The following is a 21674-nucleotide window of genomic DNA, read 5'->3' as shown; positions in this document are numbered from 1 at the left end:
TCGCTCAGGCTTGTTTTGTGCTTTGCTAGGGCAACAAATGAGCACAAAGGATGAAAAGAGCTGATGATAAGCAGCTGACCACAAACATGTGCAGATAGCTTTGAGTTCTCATTCTACTTCAAAAGAGTGAGCGTAGCTCGTCTGCTCCTTGATGTATTGTCAACATGTAGTTTTGAATATTCATCACACTTCAAGCAGAGACCAATCAGCGAATACTGCAGGAGCGGAGACTTCTGGTGTGACTTAGATTTTAGATAGTTATTATAAATATATTCATCTTAGGACTCCCCATCCAGTTAATGCATGAAATCCAATTCACTTATTATCTTAAAAATAGTTTTTGGCTTAGAGCTTCTTGCTATTGATAGGGCCATAGTCCAAATTCCGTGTTTTCCACATACATTATTTTAAAATTCCATTTAAAAAAATAAAAATAAAAATAAATAAATAATCATCAATTTTTCTCAGAGGTTTTCAAAAAACACAATAAATAACAATAATAAAAAGAAAACCATAATTAAACCAAAATGTATGTCAAAAAGAAAAATTTCATTTAAAACCATGTGTAAGTTGCAATTAAGAGGTTGTACTGACATGGATTATTCTGACTGCTCCTTTTTTCCTTATTTACAATATGTCATATAAAGATCTATGAGCGCAGCATTAATGTCAACCAATTTCGCCTCCGGGATCAATGGTTTACTGAATCTGAGCAGGTTTATTAAATAAGTTTTGATCATCTTAATTTAAGTCAACCTAATTTCAAATAACCTAATTTAATGATTAGATAAAAAAATAAATGGACATGTGGATGCATCAGTTATTTACACCACTAGTGGGCACAATATTTGACAGTATTAGATTTCCGTGGATTCCATTTTTATTGGTCGATTCCGTTATTCCGTCCGCGATTCCGTTAACGTAGACATTATAGGGCCTTATATTGGTTTCCATATCCCTGCTGCATCTGAGCCTTGCATCACCAAGTGCAATGAAAATCATCAATACAGTGAAGTAAAGCTAACCACTGGTCTTTTTCTAGAAGCCAAAACCATCACAACCAGGAGTATAATACTGTACCTGCCTGATTACATTGTGATTACTGTAGTATTTGGTCGATGTGGGATAAGAGGTCAGTTTAATGCCTCCTTTGAACAATATAATGCTCCCAACTTTGTGAACATCTCGTTAATGCTTTAGCATGACAGCGGACCAAGACGGAGCTGTGTGAGTTTGGAATGGAGCTAATGCTAACGTTAAAGCTGATATTTCGGAGTTTCTGAGAAACATCTCGATGTCCTGCCCTAAACAGCCTCACTTCCTCCCACTGCCTCTGCAATCTACCAGAAGCCCCGCCTCTACTTTTGTGCACATGCATCGCGGAACATAACAAGGTTCCATTGGGTCACATTGATATAGGTCTATGGGTCAGGTAAGAGCCAAAATCATATTTACATGTTTTGTAATTCCGTACTCAGCAGTTGAATAGAGGCAAGTTTCACACAAATCGCCAGTTTGTGACAAAAAGCTGTAAAAACCTATTAGTGACAGTGAATGAGTTCATGTATATGAATGACCACCGGCAGTAGACCATAGTAAAAGACTAGTTAGGTATTTTTTTGCAGTTCAAAAGAATGATACATAAACATAGATTTCTGAGAAACTCCAAATATCAACTTTAACCTGACACAACACTTTTTAGAATTAGAGTGCCAACTTTTCATCCAACATCAGTGCCTGACCTTACAAATAAGTTTCAATATTCAATATTTCAAAATCTATTGTAAACACATTCAGAAGAGTCGAAGTCGTTACAGCTGCAAAGGGTAAATAGAAAACTAATAATAAGAATAATACACAGTAATACCATTATTGTGGATTATTTGCTAATATTAAATAGATTTGTTTGGTATTATATTTGCGTCTGCTTTTTTTGTTACATATTTTGTGTGTTTTTCATAGTGTTGATGCTTTTCAATTCCACTCCAAACTATCCATTCATGATTAAGCTTTTTCAGCCCCAAACAGGAAAGGGAAATGATATTTCTGCCTCAGCTTTAATTCTTATTTAATTGAATCCCTTACATATTATTTACATTTTCAGCTCTGTTATACAGGTGCCTCACTTGGATAATCCCTCAGTTAAATGCGTCCACATGGTTTTGAAATAAAGATGGAAATTTAGTTTATATTTTTTAAAGAAGTTGTTATTTTGAGTTCTGCAAAGAGAAAATAGTAGGAAAGTTCAGTGGATGGATGAAGAATAATTTACAGTGACAAACTGTGTGACTTATGTATGACAGGTGGGAAGTTAGAATGAAGGAAAGTCAAAGAGATGGAGTGATGCACTGGATGGATCAATAATTAGTTTATGAGACTGTGGCCAGCAGGAATGGACTGAAGTGCACAATTATTAAAGTCATTCGCTGTCCAAAATCACATTACTGCTTTATTGAGTAGATTTATCGATTTTGAAAGTTTACATTTTTAGTTTTGAAATGTCATTTTTCATTGGAGCGCCACAAGTGTCAGTGAGTAGGTCTGGTGTTTAAACAGAATTCACATTTGCAGTGTTAGCGAGAGAGAGCTGTGTGAGTGTTGTGTCCGTGGGCGGCTGCTTACACACACACACACACACACACACACACAGAGATACTGAGCATTCACTCAATGGGGACAACTAACACATCTCCTTTTATTCCCTCTTTATTTTTATTCTTGTCTATTTCCAGCTTTGTAACATTTCACAAACATGCTTTACTACTTCACAAATAGACAAACACTACTGCTGTTCATATTACTGCCACTAAAAGCACTACAGTGGATACACTGCCTACGATATACTTGACTTTTGAGTCCGCAAAGTGAATGTTTTTTTTTTAACTAAAAACAATATGTGTTCTATCGTAGATTGTTTTTTTTTTGTAACTTAACATTGTAACGTTACCATTTATATCAAATGTTAGTTGTTTTTTTTTTACATTTTTATAGCCTTTCTGACCCAATATTTGACCATACATACAGTATTTTGAATATTTGTGCATCATTAATATAGATAGATGTTTATTTTTATTTAAAATTTGTGATGAGCGTTAGTTTAATTGTTTAATTGAATTATTGATTCATAAGTCAGCTGTGGGGAGCTACTCATATTATTGTTATTTTTATCGACCATTATTTATTTATTTATTTGTTTGTTTGTTTGTTTGTCTGTTAGCAGAATTACGTAAAAATAAATTGGCAGATTTTGACTAAATCTTAACCAAAGATCGACCTTATGCCATGGAAGATACCATTACATTTGTAGGGGATCTGGATCAATTTACTGACTCTGGATTAGTTTAAAAATTTAAAAAAAAATCCCTATCCTTCTCCTCCAAACTTACATTGTCGGTATTTCAAGAGGGAAGCCCCGCTCAGATCATTGATACTATATATTGGCCTGAGGAATCATTTAAAATAACTCATATAAGTCAACTCTTTAGGTCACAAAGTCCACTGTGTTCCTTTAATGCTTAAAACTAAAACTAAAGTACAACCAAACTAAAATGCATCAAGGAGTGAGGTTCTTTAACAAGGTCTGATTTGGTTCACTGACACCTAGTGACTGGGTGTTTACATGCATTATGTTAGTGCAATTAAATGTTTTTTTGTTAAAAAAACATGATTCAAAAATTGATACAATAATCGTGCGGTGAAATATCGCGATAAATTGCCGGATCACTTTTTCTTCCACCCTTACATAAGATAGGTTGTCAGTTCATCAGAGGGTCTTTCACGCATGAACAAACTCACCTACATGCATACGCAGGGAGGCTTAAACCACCATCAAACCTAAAATGTTATGTAATAAATTAAATCTATTGACCAAATATGAATTGAAGCCCTGGTAGAAGTGTTTATAGAATATATCGACACAAGTGCAAAAAAAAGAGAGAGAGAGAGAGAGCGGAACAAAGCGATGTGGCAGCGATGAGGAGGCGTGTGTAGGAGGGCCGAGGTGTTAGAAGACAAAAAGCTCTGAGGAGAAAGTGGAGGATGATGCTCATCTCTAGTGTTTACACATGTACTAACCCAGAAGCTCCAGGCTGGAAGGGATGAAGGAGCAGACATAATGAGGAGAGGTTTTGCCGCTACTGAACCAAGAGAAGTTGTTTCAGTGACTAGTCACGTGATGAATGAAAAAATGATGCTAAATGTATTCTGAGATGAATAGAAGGTATTACTCTGAAGAAAATTGATGTTTTGCACGTAGAATGCTGCTGAAAAAAAATGCTACATGGACACTAGGTTATATTCGCTATGTGTTTTTTTTGGTGATACCCTTGACCAATAAGAGAGTCCCATATTTGTGCTGGCATTCTGCAGACAATTTGGGAGATTTTCGGAGACCCTGGATTGTGCTACAGACAAAATTTTTCGGTTAACTTCAAAACAAGAGCCCGACTTACAAAAGCGTTAAAAACTAATGGAAGACAAAAAGAGATGCTTTTGTTTTGAAAAAGGGATGATTTGTTTTTAGCTTGAAGCTGGTCCCAGGACGATTTAACAGTCCGCTCGCAATGCATCATGGGACAGATGAGTATGACTAGTGTGCCCACCGTGCATACTTCAAAATGTCCCGATATAGTATACATCCAGGTTTTTCTCGCATACTCAATCTTTCCATACTATCTAAATGGAACGCACTACATACAAATTTTGACGTCAGACTTAGTATGAGTAGTACGTTAGTATGACATTTCGAAGCTGAAGTGTATGATTCAGTTTTAAACAATAAGTAGTGGATCATCCTGACACTTTTTTTTTTTAGGAATATTTTTTGGGAAATGAATGAATTCAGATGGTAAAATCTCTTACCATAAAGGTTGCACATGATTTAAAAGAACATTTCTTCTCTGACCAGCTGAGTTGTTTGCCTCGCTGCATCTGAGTCTTTAAATCTGGCCCCAGGGTCACAATAAACCTGCACGACTTCCCACTTTGTTGCACGTCTAAGTGCCACTGGGCTTTAATAGTCTGTTTTCCCTATGAATTAAGTTAGATGTGTAACTGGAGAATGTGTCAGCAGAACTGTAGACCTAGAAGTAGATCTTTATTTTATGCCCCTAAACACACGAAAAGTTGGGGATTAACCGACACTTTCATCGACAAAGACCCATAATTATGTTGCTATATGCTTTTCTGATTTCCTCTTTTGATATTTTATTATTTTTTCATTATTCCCGAAGTCTTTGAACGATCAGCCACTCAATGATTGGCACGCTGCAGGGAAAAAGTATTGAGCAGAAATTGAAGCCGGCCCCCGCTTGTCAAGCTGCACTCTGTCATTAAAGGCACTAGAGAGAAAGAACGCTTTAGCATAAAACCTAAACCACATTCTCGTCCATCTCCTCATTATGTAGCACACTTATCGGGTTCAAACCTGATTAGGCTCTAGGCTTAGTGTAAGAGCTCCATTACTGAGTGCACGAGGGCGTGTGTGCACGAGTATAAGGTGTGGTCGGAGAGCATTGATTTGTGCAGAGGTGGGACCAGGAAAAACAAAGATGTAAGAACTAATGGGAGAGACATGGAAATGTGGAAAAATGCAGTAGTCAGAGTAAGCAACTAAAACATCCTGGAGAGATCAATAGATATACAGATAAAAGCAGATTAGAGTAATATATAAACAGATCAGATTAATATCTGAAGGCCCTTGTGTTATATATTGTTGTTAATAGTCCCCACCACTGTTTTTTGGGGGTTAAGTTGGTATTAAATGTGAATAAATTGATCAATTCTATCTGTGCACCATTCCTACATCAAAAGGATTAACTACGTATATACATCCACATCCAGCCTGCATCCAACAGCCTTTGTGCACTTTTTCATACACTAAAAGTAAAATCACAGAAAAGTATGATTTAGCATCAGGACATGATCTCTATGTGATGTTTAAAGGACTTCTCTAATCCAGATTTGTAATAACAAAAGAGATGTTTTGATACAATTATTTATAAAATTTGGGCTTAGGGGCTTCGTTATTAAAAGGTAAGTTTTTTCACTTCAAAAATAGTTTTATATACAGAAACTAAATCAATATTTTTTTAAATGTCCGTTTTGACCTCCTAAACAACATATAAGAGAGAAACAGAAAGATGAACTTGATGAATAATGATGAGCAATGTATTGTTGTTTTTAGATCTTTTCTTCTGTTTTCCTGCTTGTAAATTTTAAATTAAAAATAGATTTATTAATTTTTTTTAAAGAAGGGAAAAGGAGGGGGGAGCAACAATGGAGGCATAGGACAACGTTTTTTTTTAACCTGTTTGAATAAGTAAACAAATCTAAATGTGTGGATGATTTGCTTTTTCCATGCCTTCCTCAATAATGGAAGGTGCTAATCTTGACTAATAGTCTCACCCAATTATCTTTTCAACTGTTTGCCAACCTTTTACTTGGACTTCACAGTGAAGCATTGTTGAAGAGAAATGCAAAAAAAGTTGCTTGTTGAACTAGTCATACCCAGAGCAATGGTGATTTTATAGCAGAAAACTACTCAGTCTGTGTAGATTGGAGCTACAGTTACTCTAATATCTGAAATTGTTTGCATTGGCGGTTTCATAAGTAATAAAACGTGTTCCCTGTTCACCCACAGCAGTAGCAGTAGCCACTTCATCATGATAGCAGCTCATGCTGTGCAATGTTAAAGCTTTTCAAAATGTCCTTTCATAACAATAGGTGCATGACTTTAGGTTCATCATCACAGCAGGTCACGATGAACCTTTCAAAAAAAAAAAAAGACGCTCCTGTGGGCGTTTGACCACAAAGGCCTGTTTAAACATGGAGGCATTTCCCTCAGGCATTGTGATATTTGTCTGCAGGTCAAAGGCTTAGAGTGTCATGATCCACTTTTAGGACCACAGCCGGTTTGTCTCCTTTATACCATAAATTAGCTACCTTCAAAAAATGTTTTGATAGCATTACGTTTGATTGTGTAATGTAAATGGATAAAATGCCAGCAACTGTGGCCCAGCTTGAGTTTTTTTGTTGCCACAAAGCTGTTCGAGCATGGAAATCCCACTTTATAATCTTATAATATAACTTCCTAGTGTCAGATTCTACAGTTCTCAGGTGGAGTCCATACTGAGTCGTACACACAACACATGCTATGTTAGAAATCCCATTCTACGTACTACTCATACTAAGTCTGACATCAAAATGAGTATGTAGTGCTTTCCTTAGATAGCATGAAAAGATTGAGTACGCGAGATATACTTGGATGTACATTTTTGAAGTATGCACACTAGTCATACTCAACTGCCTCATGATGCATTATAAGTGGAATATAAAATCATACTGGAACCGGCTTCAAGCTAAAAATGTAACATCCCTTTTCAAATTAAAAGCATCTCTTCTTGTATTCCATTGTCTTGAAGTTAACCGGAAGTTTTGTCACTAGGGCAACGGTGGGTCTCTGAAAATCTCCCAAATGTTGGCATAAAATGTGTTTCCGCGAGTTTATGGATCAAATGACCACATGATGATATTCTACTTGGTCACTTTCTCACTTCAAATGTTTTCAGAACTTTCAAAGGTGGAGAATCAACAGAGATATTTAGATTTTGTCGTTGTAGGTTTGAAATCCATCTTGGAAAACTTGGAAGTTTTCATTGGGAACGGTCACCATCCTAATCATACTTATACTCATTGAGTTTGTAGTGTGTAGTACGTTAGTGTGCGATTTGAAACGCAGCCCCAATGTCTGTCGGATAAATGGAAAAAATGGCTCTACTGCATTGGCACTCGTAACACCATTGACTATGTCAACCATATTCACCCATTTACATTCACACTATGGTTTGGCAAGGCATTAATTCTCCATTGTTAGGATTTGGAGTTCACCAATTTGCCCAAATACTTTTTGACACACAAAGAAGTTTAAGGAATCTGATGTACCACCTGATAACGTTAGGACTAAGTAGTTTGACTAACATTGAAATATAATAATGGCTGGTGTTAAGCTTGGTTAATGTAAGTTGGTATTCAATACATAAACATTTCCTTTCAATTCGAGAAATGTTTGAATGAGGACATTTTTTATAAAATCTGGAACCTGCATCAGTATAAACAGAGGATTCTTTTTAACATCTGTATTTAAAATGCACTCTTGACGATAATTCAGTATTGTTTAAGGTTCCCATAGTTGTCAGCTTTCTCTTTCATCGTGATGAATACAATCTTTTCCAAAAACAACAATATCTGTGTATATCTGTATGTGTGTGTGTGTGTGTGTCAAAGTGCATTCCCTGACGTGGTGGCCTTCCTATTGGCTCTCCTGCTAATGTGTTGTCTTTCTCTCTGTATCTTTCTGTGTGTCCTTATGATTGTGTGTTTGTGGTTGTGGTTGTTTGTGCCTCGTTTACGTCTCCTTTCTTTTTCACACATTTTGGCCTTTGTTTATTTATTAATTTGCTTGATTTCATGCGAGTCGTTTCACGCATGTTTTTTTTTTTAACTGTTTCTATCCTGCATCCTCTGCTTCGTCACTGTGTTGTCTCTACCTGCTTTAAATGTATGTTTATGTTGGTCTGTCCATCCACGTTTTTGCATGTCACTTTCTTTGTTTGTGTGTGTGTGTCTTGTCTCCTTGTTGTCGTCTCCATAATGTCCACTCCTCTAGCCTTTGTGACATTGCTGAACGGGGACCAGGCTCAGGATGCCATCCGCTCCCTCCATCACAGCACTGTTCGTGGACGCCTGATCAACGTCACCCTGCAGCCCACGGACTCCCTGCTGTGCCTGACAAACCTGCCCCATACCTTCACCGCCCAGCAGTTCGAAGAGCTGGTCCGCACCTACGGAAACATCGAGCGCTCTTTCCTGGTGTACAGTGAGCTGACTGGCCACTCCAAAGGGTATGGCTTTGTTGAGTACATGAAGAAGGACTCCGCCTCCCGGGCCCGTTCAGAGCTGCTGGGCCGACCTCTGGTATGTTTACCCACCTTCTGCGGACCAAATCAGACATATAACCACAGAGAATAGTACGATAATATAGTAAATACAAAAATAATATATGAAATAAAAAAAGAAGCAGTGTGTGCTACTCTTTTGTTAAATAATTGTGGACTAATAATACAGTAATTGTGCCTGGAGTGTTTGGCTTTTCATTTAAAAAAACAAAACAAATAAGGCCATACATATATACTCTAAATCAGACATTGGCAACTAGTGGCCCAGGGGCCGCATCCAGTCCTAAACCTAATTTTGTGTGGCCCTCAAAGTAAATGCAAAAAAAATGACTTCAAAAACACAGTGATCAAATAATGCGCCAAACTACAGCAAAAATATACAAAATTACTCCAAAAACACACATTACAACAACCAAAATACACAAAATGAATGAAAAATTTGCAAGACAACAAAAATGCAAAAAAATGACTCTAAAACCACAATATGACTACAAAAATGCACATTACTCCCAAAACGTATGAAATGACTACAAACATACTTTAAATGAGAGAAAACTATACAAAACAACAAAAATACACACTATGACTCCAAAAACACACACTACAACAGCAAAAATACTTAAAATGAAAGAAAAATCTACAAAACAACAACAAACCACAAAACTTACTTTAAAAACACAATATGAAATAATACACACTTTTACTCCCGAAGCGTACGAGATGACTACAAATGCACTACAAATGACAACAACACACAAAAATGACTCCATAAACACAATATAACAACAAAAATGCACATTACTCCCAAAACGTACGAGACGACTACAAACAAACATTATGTGGGAGGAAATTATACAAAACAACAAAAATACACACAATTACTCTAAAAACACACTAAACGACAAAAACCCCAACCACAGAAAACCACAACACAGAAAATAAGAGAAAAAATAACAACAAAAATGCACAAGATGACAGCAAAAATACACCTAAGAAATATGACTCCAAACAACAGAAATGCACACAAAATGAGAAATACATTTTCGCTTTGTGTATCACTCTTGTGCCGTTTCCAGGGTGATCGTTCAGTGATGGTGCAGTGGATGGATGTGAACCAGCTGAGCCATGAGGAGAAGCTGCATTCCAGATGTCTTTGTGTGGACCGTCTGCCTTTAGACCTCTGTGACTCTGAGGAACTGACCCAGCTCTTCTCTGAAACCTACAAACCAACCTTCTGTCAGGTGAGATTTAAAATCTGTTGTTTGGGGATTTGTTCAGGTTTGTATTCCCTCACATTTGTGTCAGTATTCCTAAAAGTAGATACAAAGATTCGTACACATTCACATCAACAGACACATACTGTACGTTTGAGGTTTTCACTGATTTCCCACCACTCCCACTCTTACATCAGCTGTTCAAAGTTACCTCATCAATTGTTGATGTTGATTATGTCATGCCCCCTTTGAAAAGTGAAATATTTTCACCTCTTTTCCCTCATGTTTTGGTCTTCCTTTCTTTTGTCATTTTGCTAAAATTTGCATCACAGTCTCACTGGGGAACGTATGGAAGAGGATTAGGGCCAACTTTGATGGAGAAATGTCAAGATTAAAGTTGAAATTTTGAGAATAAAGTTGAAATATAATGTCAAGATTAAAATCAAACAGCGAGATTAAAGTCGAAATTTTGCAAATGAACTTTGTGATTAAAGTAAAAAGTCTGCTAGTCAAATCTACGGAAGCTGACAAGGGCCAATTCATCGTAACAAATAGATTCTTTCTTTTTTAGCTCATAAACACTGCGTTGTAATCTCTTTAAGGACTTTTTGAAGAGATATTACCAAAAACTTAATCTGTTCAGAAGGAACAACCAGTCAAGTTTGTAAGAGGTGGAGCCTTCAGTCCGTCTGTGGCTATTGAGGAGCTACGGAAACACATTAAGATCAGTTTTGATTGAGACTGTTAGTGTATATGGAGAATTGGCCCGAGTCTCCTTCCGTAGATTTGACTTTAATAGCAAACCTTCGACTTTTATCACAATATTGTATTTTGAGTTTACTGTATATTCAACATTTTGACTTTATCATTCCTGACATTTTGACTTCATTTTAAACGATTCTACTTTATTCTTGATTTGCCCAAAATTATTCTCGCCATCAAAATTGGCCCTAATCCTCTTCCATAGGAACGTGACACTGTCAGAAATGGAATGTTTCGATTTTTGTGCGTGCAACACAATTTCTGCAATAATTTTGTGCTGTGGGACACGTACTTTCAAAGTCATGAGTTTTGATTGGACATTATACCGTGCAATTACATCATATTAGATCATTTCAAACAGGTTTAGAGTTATGGTTAGGGTGACGATGTCATTGACATACAGAGGTTTGCATCAGGAAATTGTGTTGCAACGCGTAAAAAATGACTTGAAGTCATTTCCGTGACAAATTCACAAACTCCTTGTGTCTGAACTCAATATTGATGAATAACAAAAGTGTTTAAATGAAAGACACACTCATATGGACACATGTTCATTAATTGAACACCAGGTCACTACCCTTTTTTTGTTCTCCCTCTCTCCCACGCCGGTCTGTTTCTCTTGTTAAGCTACTTGCTCAGCTCGCTCTGCTGTGCTCCACTTCATCCACTCCTCCTCCCCCACATTCCCATTTAAAACATCACTGGATGGCTATATGTCATCCATCCAGTGCATTTCCAGTTTTAACTCCACCCCCTGCCCCACTCCCACACAGAAATCAATACTCCCACATCATTCTGGTCCCATGTGCTTTGTGGGTGTTAAGCTCACGTTGCTTCGCTGTTGCAGAGCAAGTGTTGACCTATAGTTCAGTAATTTTATATATAACACAGTATATTTGCTGCCTCTGAGTGAATCTCAGCATGTATGCACTGAAATAATTCTGGCACAGAACGTATGTAACCTTTGACATCCCTGAGCATACGGAAGTTGAAACAACAAGTGATGGAGACACTTGGGTGGAAGTACTTAAGTGCAAGGCAGACCATTTAGGGTGCAAATGATATAATTCAGATATAGTATTAAAGGGATCCTCAACAGCTCAGCTGAAATAATCTTTTATGAATTCTTTAGTAGAAATAAGAGGCAATAAAAACCACTTCAAAGGTTGACATGTTTGACACATTATGACGCAGTGATCACTCAAGAAAGTTCCACGCTTACGTAAATCCAACTGGTTTGATGAGGTTAACATACTGATCATGATGATTTATACAATTAAATGATGCTGACATGCTGACCCACCCTTGCCCACTTTCTCCAGAATTTTCTGAATGTTTTGTTACCTTTATCATTAAAATGGCCTAAAAACTAGTTAAAAGAAATGTCACTAGCAGTTTCATCTGTTTCATTGAGTTTTAAAGGGGACATATCATGCTTTTAAATCCTTCCTTTTTACATATAAATCATACAGTTGTGGTCTATATAAAGTGGAACTGCAATGCTTGGGTCTGAATTCCTCATTATTATAGCTCCACCCCTTTTCTACCCCTTTTCTGATGTGCTTCTGAGAGCAACTCGTTTTGGTGCGGTCTCTTTAAATGCAAATGAGACACTCCATACCCCGCCCCCTCTTCAGGTTGCAGAGGTGACACTCGGTTCAACTCCACCCTGTTCGGCCATTTTTGTAGTTTGATAGAAGAGATACGATCATCTAGCGGCACAGAAAATGTTTATTCACACGTTATTAACAAAATGTCAACAATGGAAGACTTGTCCATCCAGCCTTGCATGTTCGAGCCAGAGTCGGACCCAGCGGAGCGAGATGAAAATGAAGATGTTGAACCTGCAGAACCCTAACAAGTGAGCTAACACAAGCACCGAGCTAAAGCTAGCGCTAAGCTAACGTCACGAAATGCATTTTAATACAGTCATTTCAGAGACAAAAACGGCAAAATGAAATGACTAATGAAAACTTTAGACTTAAATTAAATCACGTAGGCCATATCATCAAGGATCTAAAACGAGCACACAGTGCTAACATATGAAGACGGTGCAACTGCTAATGCTAACAAAACAATGACAGGGACGTCTTATCACACTTTTTAGCGTTATTTACAGCTTACCGAAGTGCTCTGTTCGTCGTCTCCAAAGATAGAAGGAATTGAACCCTCAATCAGACGAAGTCTTTCGGCAAATCCTTCTTTATACTGGCGGAGGTTGGAGAAGCAGTCATCCTTGAAGTGCTTCGCGCACACAAAAATGACCTTACCCACAGATGTGGGTACATTTCTGTGAAAAATAAAACTCAACCAGGCACTTCGAAAATGTTCTGATGCTGGGAGACGGTGTAATGAAGCGTGTGGGTTACTACATCCAACAACCGAGCATTTTGACTTATCCTCTCGTAACTTCGGCATCCTTGAGCGTGGACTACAAAATAAAAGCCAGAAATAAAAATGGCGGATTGCTCGAAGTGTTGGGCCTGGAGTCGATGTCCTAATTTGGCAGTTCCGCTGCAAATACTGTGACGTTATTGTACAAAAAAACGCAATAGAGAATCGAAAAATCGAAACAGATTGAAAAAAAAGACCAAAACAGAATATAAAGATATCAACGGAGCACCTGAAGAGACTAATTTGAACTTTTCTGTACTTCTAAACACTCTAAATATACAACAAAATGCATTTACGGGCTAAAAAAGTGGATTTAGCATGATATGTCCCCTTTAAAGTGTCTTTGAGTTTCTTGAAAAGCACTATAGAAAATAAATTTAGTAATATCAGTATTTTGAATAGCGGTTCCTAACAGCCAATCAGCATTCAGAATCTTGCACTGGGTTCTCTAACGATTACAAAGGCAATGATGTCATAGCTCACAGCGGCTTCTTTTTTTCTGCACACAGACTTCTACTACTTAAAAAACTCGAGGCTTTTTGGTAAAGTTGCATCTGAAATTTAAAAATGGAGAAAAAAACCATCAACAAAAACTACAGCACAGACACAAGGTTCTTGTGATCAATTATCTTGTTATGAGCCCTCCAACAATGCCAATGAGGCAACACAGATTTCAGTGCTTGCTGTGCAGCGTATTCATTTACTAACTCCTAAAACCTAAGCTCCTGCCTGTCTTACATAAATCCACTTTGTTCTCCATTCATCTTGTGAAAACTTGGTTCTCTTGTCACTTTCCTTCACTCAGAGTATGTTTGACTATAATTCTTCTGCCCACAAAAAGGGCCCTCCAGGCAGCACTTTAGCTTGAGTCAGCCTCCAGCGATGGACAGAGGTGAGGTTAAAGAATGTCAACTGTTTTAGAAGTGAGGACGTTGGGATGGAGGCGTGAGGAGGAATGGCAGGACAAAGCTGAGAATGCCAGACCTATTAGAGGGAGGATGGAGTGAGGGCTGATGGTGTCAGTCCTAATAGGGGAGAAGTGGGAGACAAAGGAGAGATGGAGATGCAAAGTGAACAGTGAGGAGGCAGAGGCTGAGGACGTGAAGCCATAAGTAATAATGATGATGTCTGAGAGCCTGGGAAAAGTTATCTTTAATGAATCTGATAAGAACAGCTGATGTTGTCCTCCATATTGCAAGTTTCTTAAAAAAGATAAGCCATGTTGATAGCTCAAGGAAAAAAGACAAAGAACACAGGAGTTCAGATTAAATTATAGATGCTGTGCAGCAATGGTCGGGGCCAGGCAATTTTAGGCAAATTAAGACAGCAGCTGTTAGAGTGTAAAGGCAGATTTAAGTGGATGTAAGGGCTGTCAAAAATTCAGTTAATAAGACATAAATAAAAAAAAACACACATATTGCATCTAAACAGCATGGAGATATTGGTATTTTGTTTTTAACAAAGAGTGAAAAACTGATATTTAAAAATGCCATTTTTGCATTGGCTGCAATGAAGATGCGCTGCAGCATGTTTGGTGTCAATTGAGCAAAAACTGGGGGAGAAAAAAGGTTAAATAAGTGTTTATGGCTACCTAGCATGGGACAGGACCTTTGTTCAAAATATGGTTTGCACATGAGAAGTTAGATTTCCACCAAAGAAGAAGGAAAACATGCAGGATAACAATAATTTTCCATTATAATTGACATTGTCCAATATCCCACATCTATTACACATGGAAACAACATGTTAAGCCTACTTTTAATGTAATGCCCCACTGAATGTATTCCACAGATAATAATAATAATAATAATAATGATAATAATAATAATAATAATAATGGCAAGGATTGCGCTTTTTATGTATAAACCATCGAAGAGATTCAGAAACCTTCATGTGGTTCAACCAAAAAGACGAGGAACTAAATTGTAGTGTTATACAGACAGCAAAACCCCCTTCAAATCCCTTACTACATGGTAGAATTTATCATAGTTGTTTTCACATTCTAACTCAACATTTGTGTTATTTCCAAACATCTGTTACTGTCGTCTAAGACCGTTTCGAAAGAAATCTGGTCTTAAACTTGACACTCAAGCAGGTCTTGTATCTTTACTCACAGACAGCCGTGTCAGTCCTGTCATGACCTCGTCACTCAGCTCGTCAGAAAAGCTGAACACACTCGTGGACACATGCTCATGCCTGCACACAAAGTGATGGCTTGTCCTCTGAGTCTTTACACTGGTTGTGACATTGTCAGCATCTCCTGTCCAGATACGACGACTTGAGGACATGGTGAGAAAGGCAGAATGCTGGCTCAGCAAAATAAGTTTTTTTGCAAACATCAACTGACACACGCGTGTCAAACTCAAGGCCCTGGGGCCAAAATAAAACGCAAATTCAATGAAACTCCAAAATGTTAGCACGGTTAACATTATCCCCACGCTTATAACAGATGATGGAAGTTATTTTTAATTTTAAATTGTTAAAAAGAACTCTCAATTCTTCCAAAATCCTGCAATTTTCCTTTCCACACAATCTCACAAAATTACATAAAAATTGGCCACAAAATCCAATAAATTCAAAGTGAAAATCCAGCAGGGACTTTTAACTGTCTCTTATTGCTTTCCTATTATCCGTGCTGTACATATTTTATGATTTAATTATACGTGGAAGTGCAAACTAGAGCAGAATAATGTTGAAAATACTATATTTCCTGCCTAAAATCTGCAGCCCACTTAAGATAAACTGCTCCATATTTTGCCCCTGAACTAAAATGAGTTTGACACCCCTGAACTAATACATACAAAACTAATACAGACACTTTTAGATTCAGATTTCTTGAGGTTTGTTAGCAGTGCCAACTACCTACATTGTGTCTCCATATCATGAAGCTAAAATCCTAAAATGCATCATTTTGTGTGTGTACGGCAGTAATCTACCTCTGTGGATTTGAAACGTTTATAATAATGCATCGGGGTTCAAGCAAGAGATTTACAGACAGAAACAAATAAAGGACAACTGGCATTTACACGGTTTGGAAACATGCAACATATGCTGGCGTTAAATTAGCGTAACTGCTTGTGTAGAACTGAGTAATGACAGACTGTCACTGTTCTTTTGGAAGGCAGTTTGTGGGTAGAAATGAGCAGAAAGAAAGTTATCTTTGCATCATTACTCACACATACAGACAAGAATAAAAAGCCGGCTTTCGGCACTATTCACTTTGATGTTATGAAGTGCTCTTCACATTTCACCCACTTCCCACTCCACTCTCATTTGTTTTGCGTCAGAAAAATGATGGTTCACCAGTTTCTTTTGTTTCGTTTTTGTGTAGTTTTCCCCATCACGTCGTTAATCTCTCTCCTTCTCTCACTCTCTCATATCAATGTTTCCCCATCAATTACTCTGTTTTTTTTTTTTCTCCTAACAGCTTTTAATCATACATCTCTGCTCCAAAATTATTGAGTGTTTCAGGTCATTAGCATACAGAATGCCTACAGTATATGTTAAGGATAATTGTTCCTCCCACATACATCCATACAAACTTTCCCACTCACTTCATCTCTTTCTAAAACCGAGGCAATAGCAGAAGCGGTGGGGTGGGGGGTGGGGGGGTGGGGGGGGTTGGACCATTTGATTGAGCGCCATACAGGCTGAGAAAATAGATGTGCATTTGTTTTGCTGTAGACTGTGATCACTTCACGTTCAAATAACAAATAACTTTTCATTAATTATCACATATTTGTGTATTTTTTTCTATAAAGATGGAGTTATTTATTTAATATTAGAGATTATGACAGTACTTATGACAATCCAGGTTCTTTTCAGTCAATTTTTAATGCAATGCATTTGTAGATGTGTTATTGCTGAGCTAACGTCATGATCCCATATCAAGCACTCACTTTAAGCCATTAGTCCGTCTGCATTATTTAGTCTCCTTACTGTGAAAATGACTCGACCTTCATGAGATGGAAGCCCATCATGTGTAAAAGCAGTGTTAATGCTCAGTGACTCACTGACTTTCTGGCCTTGAAAGAGCTTTATATTGACAATCCATCAATGCTCTACAACCCCTTATCTCAGTCATGGTCTCAGGGTTGTGGAACATTGTGCAGCTTTCTCAGGAAGCTATAACGAACAAACTAAATTAATCTCACACACATTTGGAGCCTCCTGTCAATCTTATATACATGTTGTTATGATCTTGAGTCTGTGTGTGTTAGTTTTTCATTTGTTAGTTCCTTTTTCAAGGCTTTCCATGTAGTTTTCTATGTTTATTTGTATTCTGCTTATCAAAGGTTTCAGGTTCAAGTCCCGGTGGGGTTTTTTGTTTTGTTTTTAATCCTGTTTTATTCTGGTCTCTAATTTAATTTGTGATCACTCAGTTAGTCTGAGTTCGAAATGGCTTACTCTGTACTACAAACTCATTGAGTATATACTGTCTACTATATGCTATAAGGAGGATTACGATGACTATTCCCACTGAAGTATACTTCCAAGTTTCCTAAGATGCATTTAGAACCTACGACAACAAAAACCTGAAGCACACTGAGGATAAATATTTCTCTTGATATTTATCCTCAGTGAGTTCTGGAAACATTTTAAGCAGGGAACTGATCAAATAGACCCGTCATTGTGCTACTGACAAAATTACTGGTTAACTTCAAAACAAGAGCCTGATTTTGAAAAGGTTTAAAAAAAACAAATGGAAGACAAGAAGAGATGATATTATTTTGAAAAGGGGATGTTTGATTTTTAGCTTGAAGCCGGCGTTTATCTCCGTACTGAGATTATAACCCTAACATAAACCCTAACATAATCCAATAAACAAATAAAACACATGTCCGTTCACTTTGAAAACAAAAATAAACAAAAATGAATATTATTTTAACAAAAATTAATTTTCCGGTATAGTGCACGCATGCGCATATACAATCTCAGTACGATGCGCATTGCATGACAGCGGTCTCTAGATGATTTTACGTCCCACTCCAATGCATCATTGAGTACGACTATTGTGCCCAACGTGCATACTTAAGCAGTGTTGGGGAATAACAGATTACATGTAACAGTGTTACGTAATCAGATTACAAATTATGAGTAACTGTTTTCTGTTACAGTTACAGTTTAAATAGTTGGTAATCGGATTACAGGTACATTCTTAAAATCAATGGATTACAGGAAGTTACTTTTCAGTTTCGCCCAGAAGCCCATGTGTAAATGTGAAAAAAAAACTTTGCGTCGGTCACTCAATCTAATGATTTCGGAAGATGAGCAGCAGGAGATAGACGTTGAACAGGAGGCAGAGCTGGAGCCTTAACCAGGAAGAATGCCTTGGTTTGCGATGCTCTGCAGCACAGAGCACGTATAAATACTCAAAACAACTTGCTCCTCCTAAGTTATTTACTTTGTTTGGTAGAACTTCTGCAGGAGCTGATTATTCATGATATGAATATTAATGCTAGAAATAGAACATGACAGGTGTTGGAGAGCCCAGCCTTGCGTTAATCCTGTCGCTTGTTTTCTTTTTAATTTTCTGTCCTCCAGCTTGCTCAGGACGAGGGCAGTACCGTGCGAGGGTTTGGCATGGTGGAGTATGAGAGCGCTGAGCAGGCGGAGGCCGTTCTGACAGAGATGGACCGAACACTAGTGGGAGGGCAGGAGGTTCGTCTGTCCCTCTGTTCACCTGGAACCTCAGGGAGGAGCACGCTGGCTGCCCTCATTGCTGCCCAGGGTATGGTGAGTAGAACAACGCAAGGACGCAGAAAATGCAAAAGTCAAAAGACATTGAAGGCACATTCACTTCCAACACATACTCAAGAATAATTATTAAAAATGCTTTTTACACGTCTTAAAGAACGCTTTGTGCTCTCTGTGTAAGAACGCCCACCAGATGAAAAGCTCTTTGTCACCGTGATGCCCCTCCCACACATGATGTGGTGGCAGAGAGGGCGACATCACAATTATAGTTCTGGAGACTGATTGCTCCCCCCACCCTACTGTCTCCGCTGCCTGAAATAAACTCCTCTCACAGCCTGGAGCTCAGTCGCACACTTCTTTGTAGACGTACACTGCCCCATCAGGTGTGGAAGACAACCACAATATTTAGGAATAATTCAGTTTACAGGTTCTTTTCCAACTTGCATAGGTCAATACCGTCTACTCCAGTTCTCAATCCAAAGATTGCACACAAAAATGACAGTTGTACTCAATTTTAAAGGTGGGCCTATTATTACAAGTCAAGGTATCGCAATATTAAAATGTCACAAGGTGTTTCGTTGAGGGCACGAAAATAAAAATCAAAAAAAATTACTACACCCTAGATTTTTACCTTGTTATTTCTATGACATTGAGTTAAAGTGGTTGTACCAAGAGTAATAATGTATTTTCAGAGTTAAAGTCAAATAAAATTGTATTGTGAACTCTATAGTGCAATCCTAGTAAATATGTATTTGCTTAGGTTAAGCTTATGTATGTACGCTATTTGCATAAATGTAGAGGTAATATGAATCCATAATGGTTAGACCTTATTTGTAATATTTATTTAGTTATAATAATAATAGAATTTATTTAAAAGCTCTTTTCGAGACACTCAAAGACACTTTACAGCATAAAAACAACAACAAGTTAGATAAGTTCTGATGAACTACGGCCGGACCAGCGAAGCATCTCCGCACCGAATAGCACGTACCACGTTCCCTAGAATTCAGTCAAATGACTCGGTTCCACCGAGTAAAAAAAGTTCTCCGAGAGGCTCTTGACATCCGCTCATAGAATGTCCATGTCTAATTTAAGCCGTATTCAACGAGCATTAAAGGAGGGGAAGTCATTTGGCTTATACGGAGTAATGGACCCCATTCATATGTGTAAATAATTCGGTACCACCAACTGTCGCAATATTTGACTCACAAATAAATGAGAAAATTACTTTAATGGAAATTGCCATAAAAAGAGGGGTGGGCCTCTCAGGCCCCTAATCGAATTGTGCGAGGCATAATTGTAACCTATGTTGAATTTGAAGCAATATATCACATGACTATTTTCCCATAAATTTGGAAATTACTGGAAATGGGGGGTGGGCCCCATTTAAAAAAAAAAAAAAAAAAAAGGCTCAGAGTAGCTCATCATATTCATTCATAGTATAAAGAGTACTCAAACCAAACTGCATTCTGATCTAACGAGAACTAACAGAGGCGTAGTCATTTGAAAAATGGGGCCCCCTGGCACCCCCATGACACGTACTGAGTAATGGGCCCCATTTATATATTGGTATGTGCCAATGATTTGGTACCACCAACCGTCGTTATATTTGACTTGCAAATAAATGCGAAATCAACTTTCATTTTTCTTTTTTTCTTTTGGGACCCCAAATCAAAAGTCAAGCTTTTGATTTGTACGCATCCATAGATTATAACTACCAAATTTCAGCCCGATCCATTCACGAATAAGAGAGGAGTAGCGATTTTAACTACTGTAGCGATTTTAACTACTGTACTCAACAACAACAAGTTGAGTCCGGTAGCTCGGCCTAAAAAGTGCAATCATGGTTTTTCACATGTTGTCTTAAACAACAACACATAACGGTAGAAAAACTGAAACTGATGTCAACCGATGTTCCATTTTATGGCAAATATCAGCTGATAATATTGCCCATATACTAAATATTACTAGACGTGGAAAAGAGATTTTTTCTTGAGTAGGATTTTGAATCGTAACTCCCTATTTTTTTGAATAATATGTCTAGGACTAGAGTTTCATGTAACCATGACTGAACAATACAGTACTTTACATCATATTGTTTTCACCATCATACTGTAAGTCTGAACCTGCATTTAGCAGCATGTCTTTACATCATATCCTTGGCATCTTACATACAGAATTGTTATGTTTGCATGCAAAACCAAAGTATTGATTGTGAATTCAAATGGCTACCTCAATTTAATTGAGTAAGTTCCATTGACCGTCTCCCACTCCAGGACAACAATAATATGCAGAACAAACAATTCAGGCTAAAAAAAAGCTATGCGTGGCAACGAGTCCGACCCCCATTCTATGCCCATAAAACACACTTCCATTTCAGCCCTGCAGCACTATTAATATAAAATTAATAAGAGCTCTTGTTCACAGTCATTTGGGAAGTGTTCTGCACATTTCCCTTGAACAGCTGATAGGCTCCCATTCCAAAAACACGGCTCTTGTTGCATGTGATGTTACAGGAAAAGTAGGTTTATGGTCGATTATTAGTCACCCACAGGCTCCAAAAAGCCTATTATAAATTTCTATTTAAATATTTTAGATAACTGTATTGAGCTCTGAGGGCTGTGGTTAAGAGGGAGTTTGTAGATTATGGTGT

The 21674-nt window shown here is 37.7% G+C and overlaps 1 protein-coding gene across 1 annotated transcript in view; it reads left to right on the top strand.

Moving 5' to 3' along the window:
• The window catches only part of raver2 (ribonucleoprotein, PTB-binding 2), an 80486-nt gene that overhangs the window by 36611 nt on the left and 22201 nt on the right, over nucleotides 1-21674 (top strand). The window contains exons 3-5 of the mRNA XM_028444547.1: nucleotides 8666-8973; nucleotides 10031-10195; nucleotides 18869-19060. Coding sequence (XP_028300348.1) covers nucleotides 8666-8973; nucleotides 10031-10195; nucleotides 18869-19060 — 665 coding nt within the window. The remainder of the gene's footprint in view (nucleotides 1-8665; nucleotides 8974-10030; nucleotides 10196-18868; nucleotides 19061-21674) is intronic.

Source organism: Gouania willdenowi, chromosome 4 (genome assembly GCF_900634775.1).
Source record: "Gouania willdenowi chromosome 4, fGouWil2.1, whole genome shotgun sequence".
Lineage (NCBI taxonomy): Eukaryota > Metazoa > Chordata > Actinopteri > Blenniiformes > Gobiesocidae > Gouania > Gouania willdenowi.
Note: the sequence above shows the minus strand (reverse complement) of the source record. Positions and strands in the feature narration are given on the sequence as shown.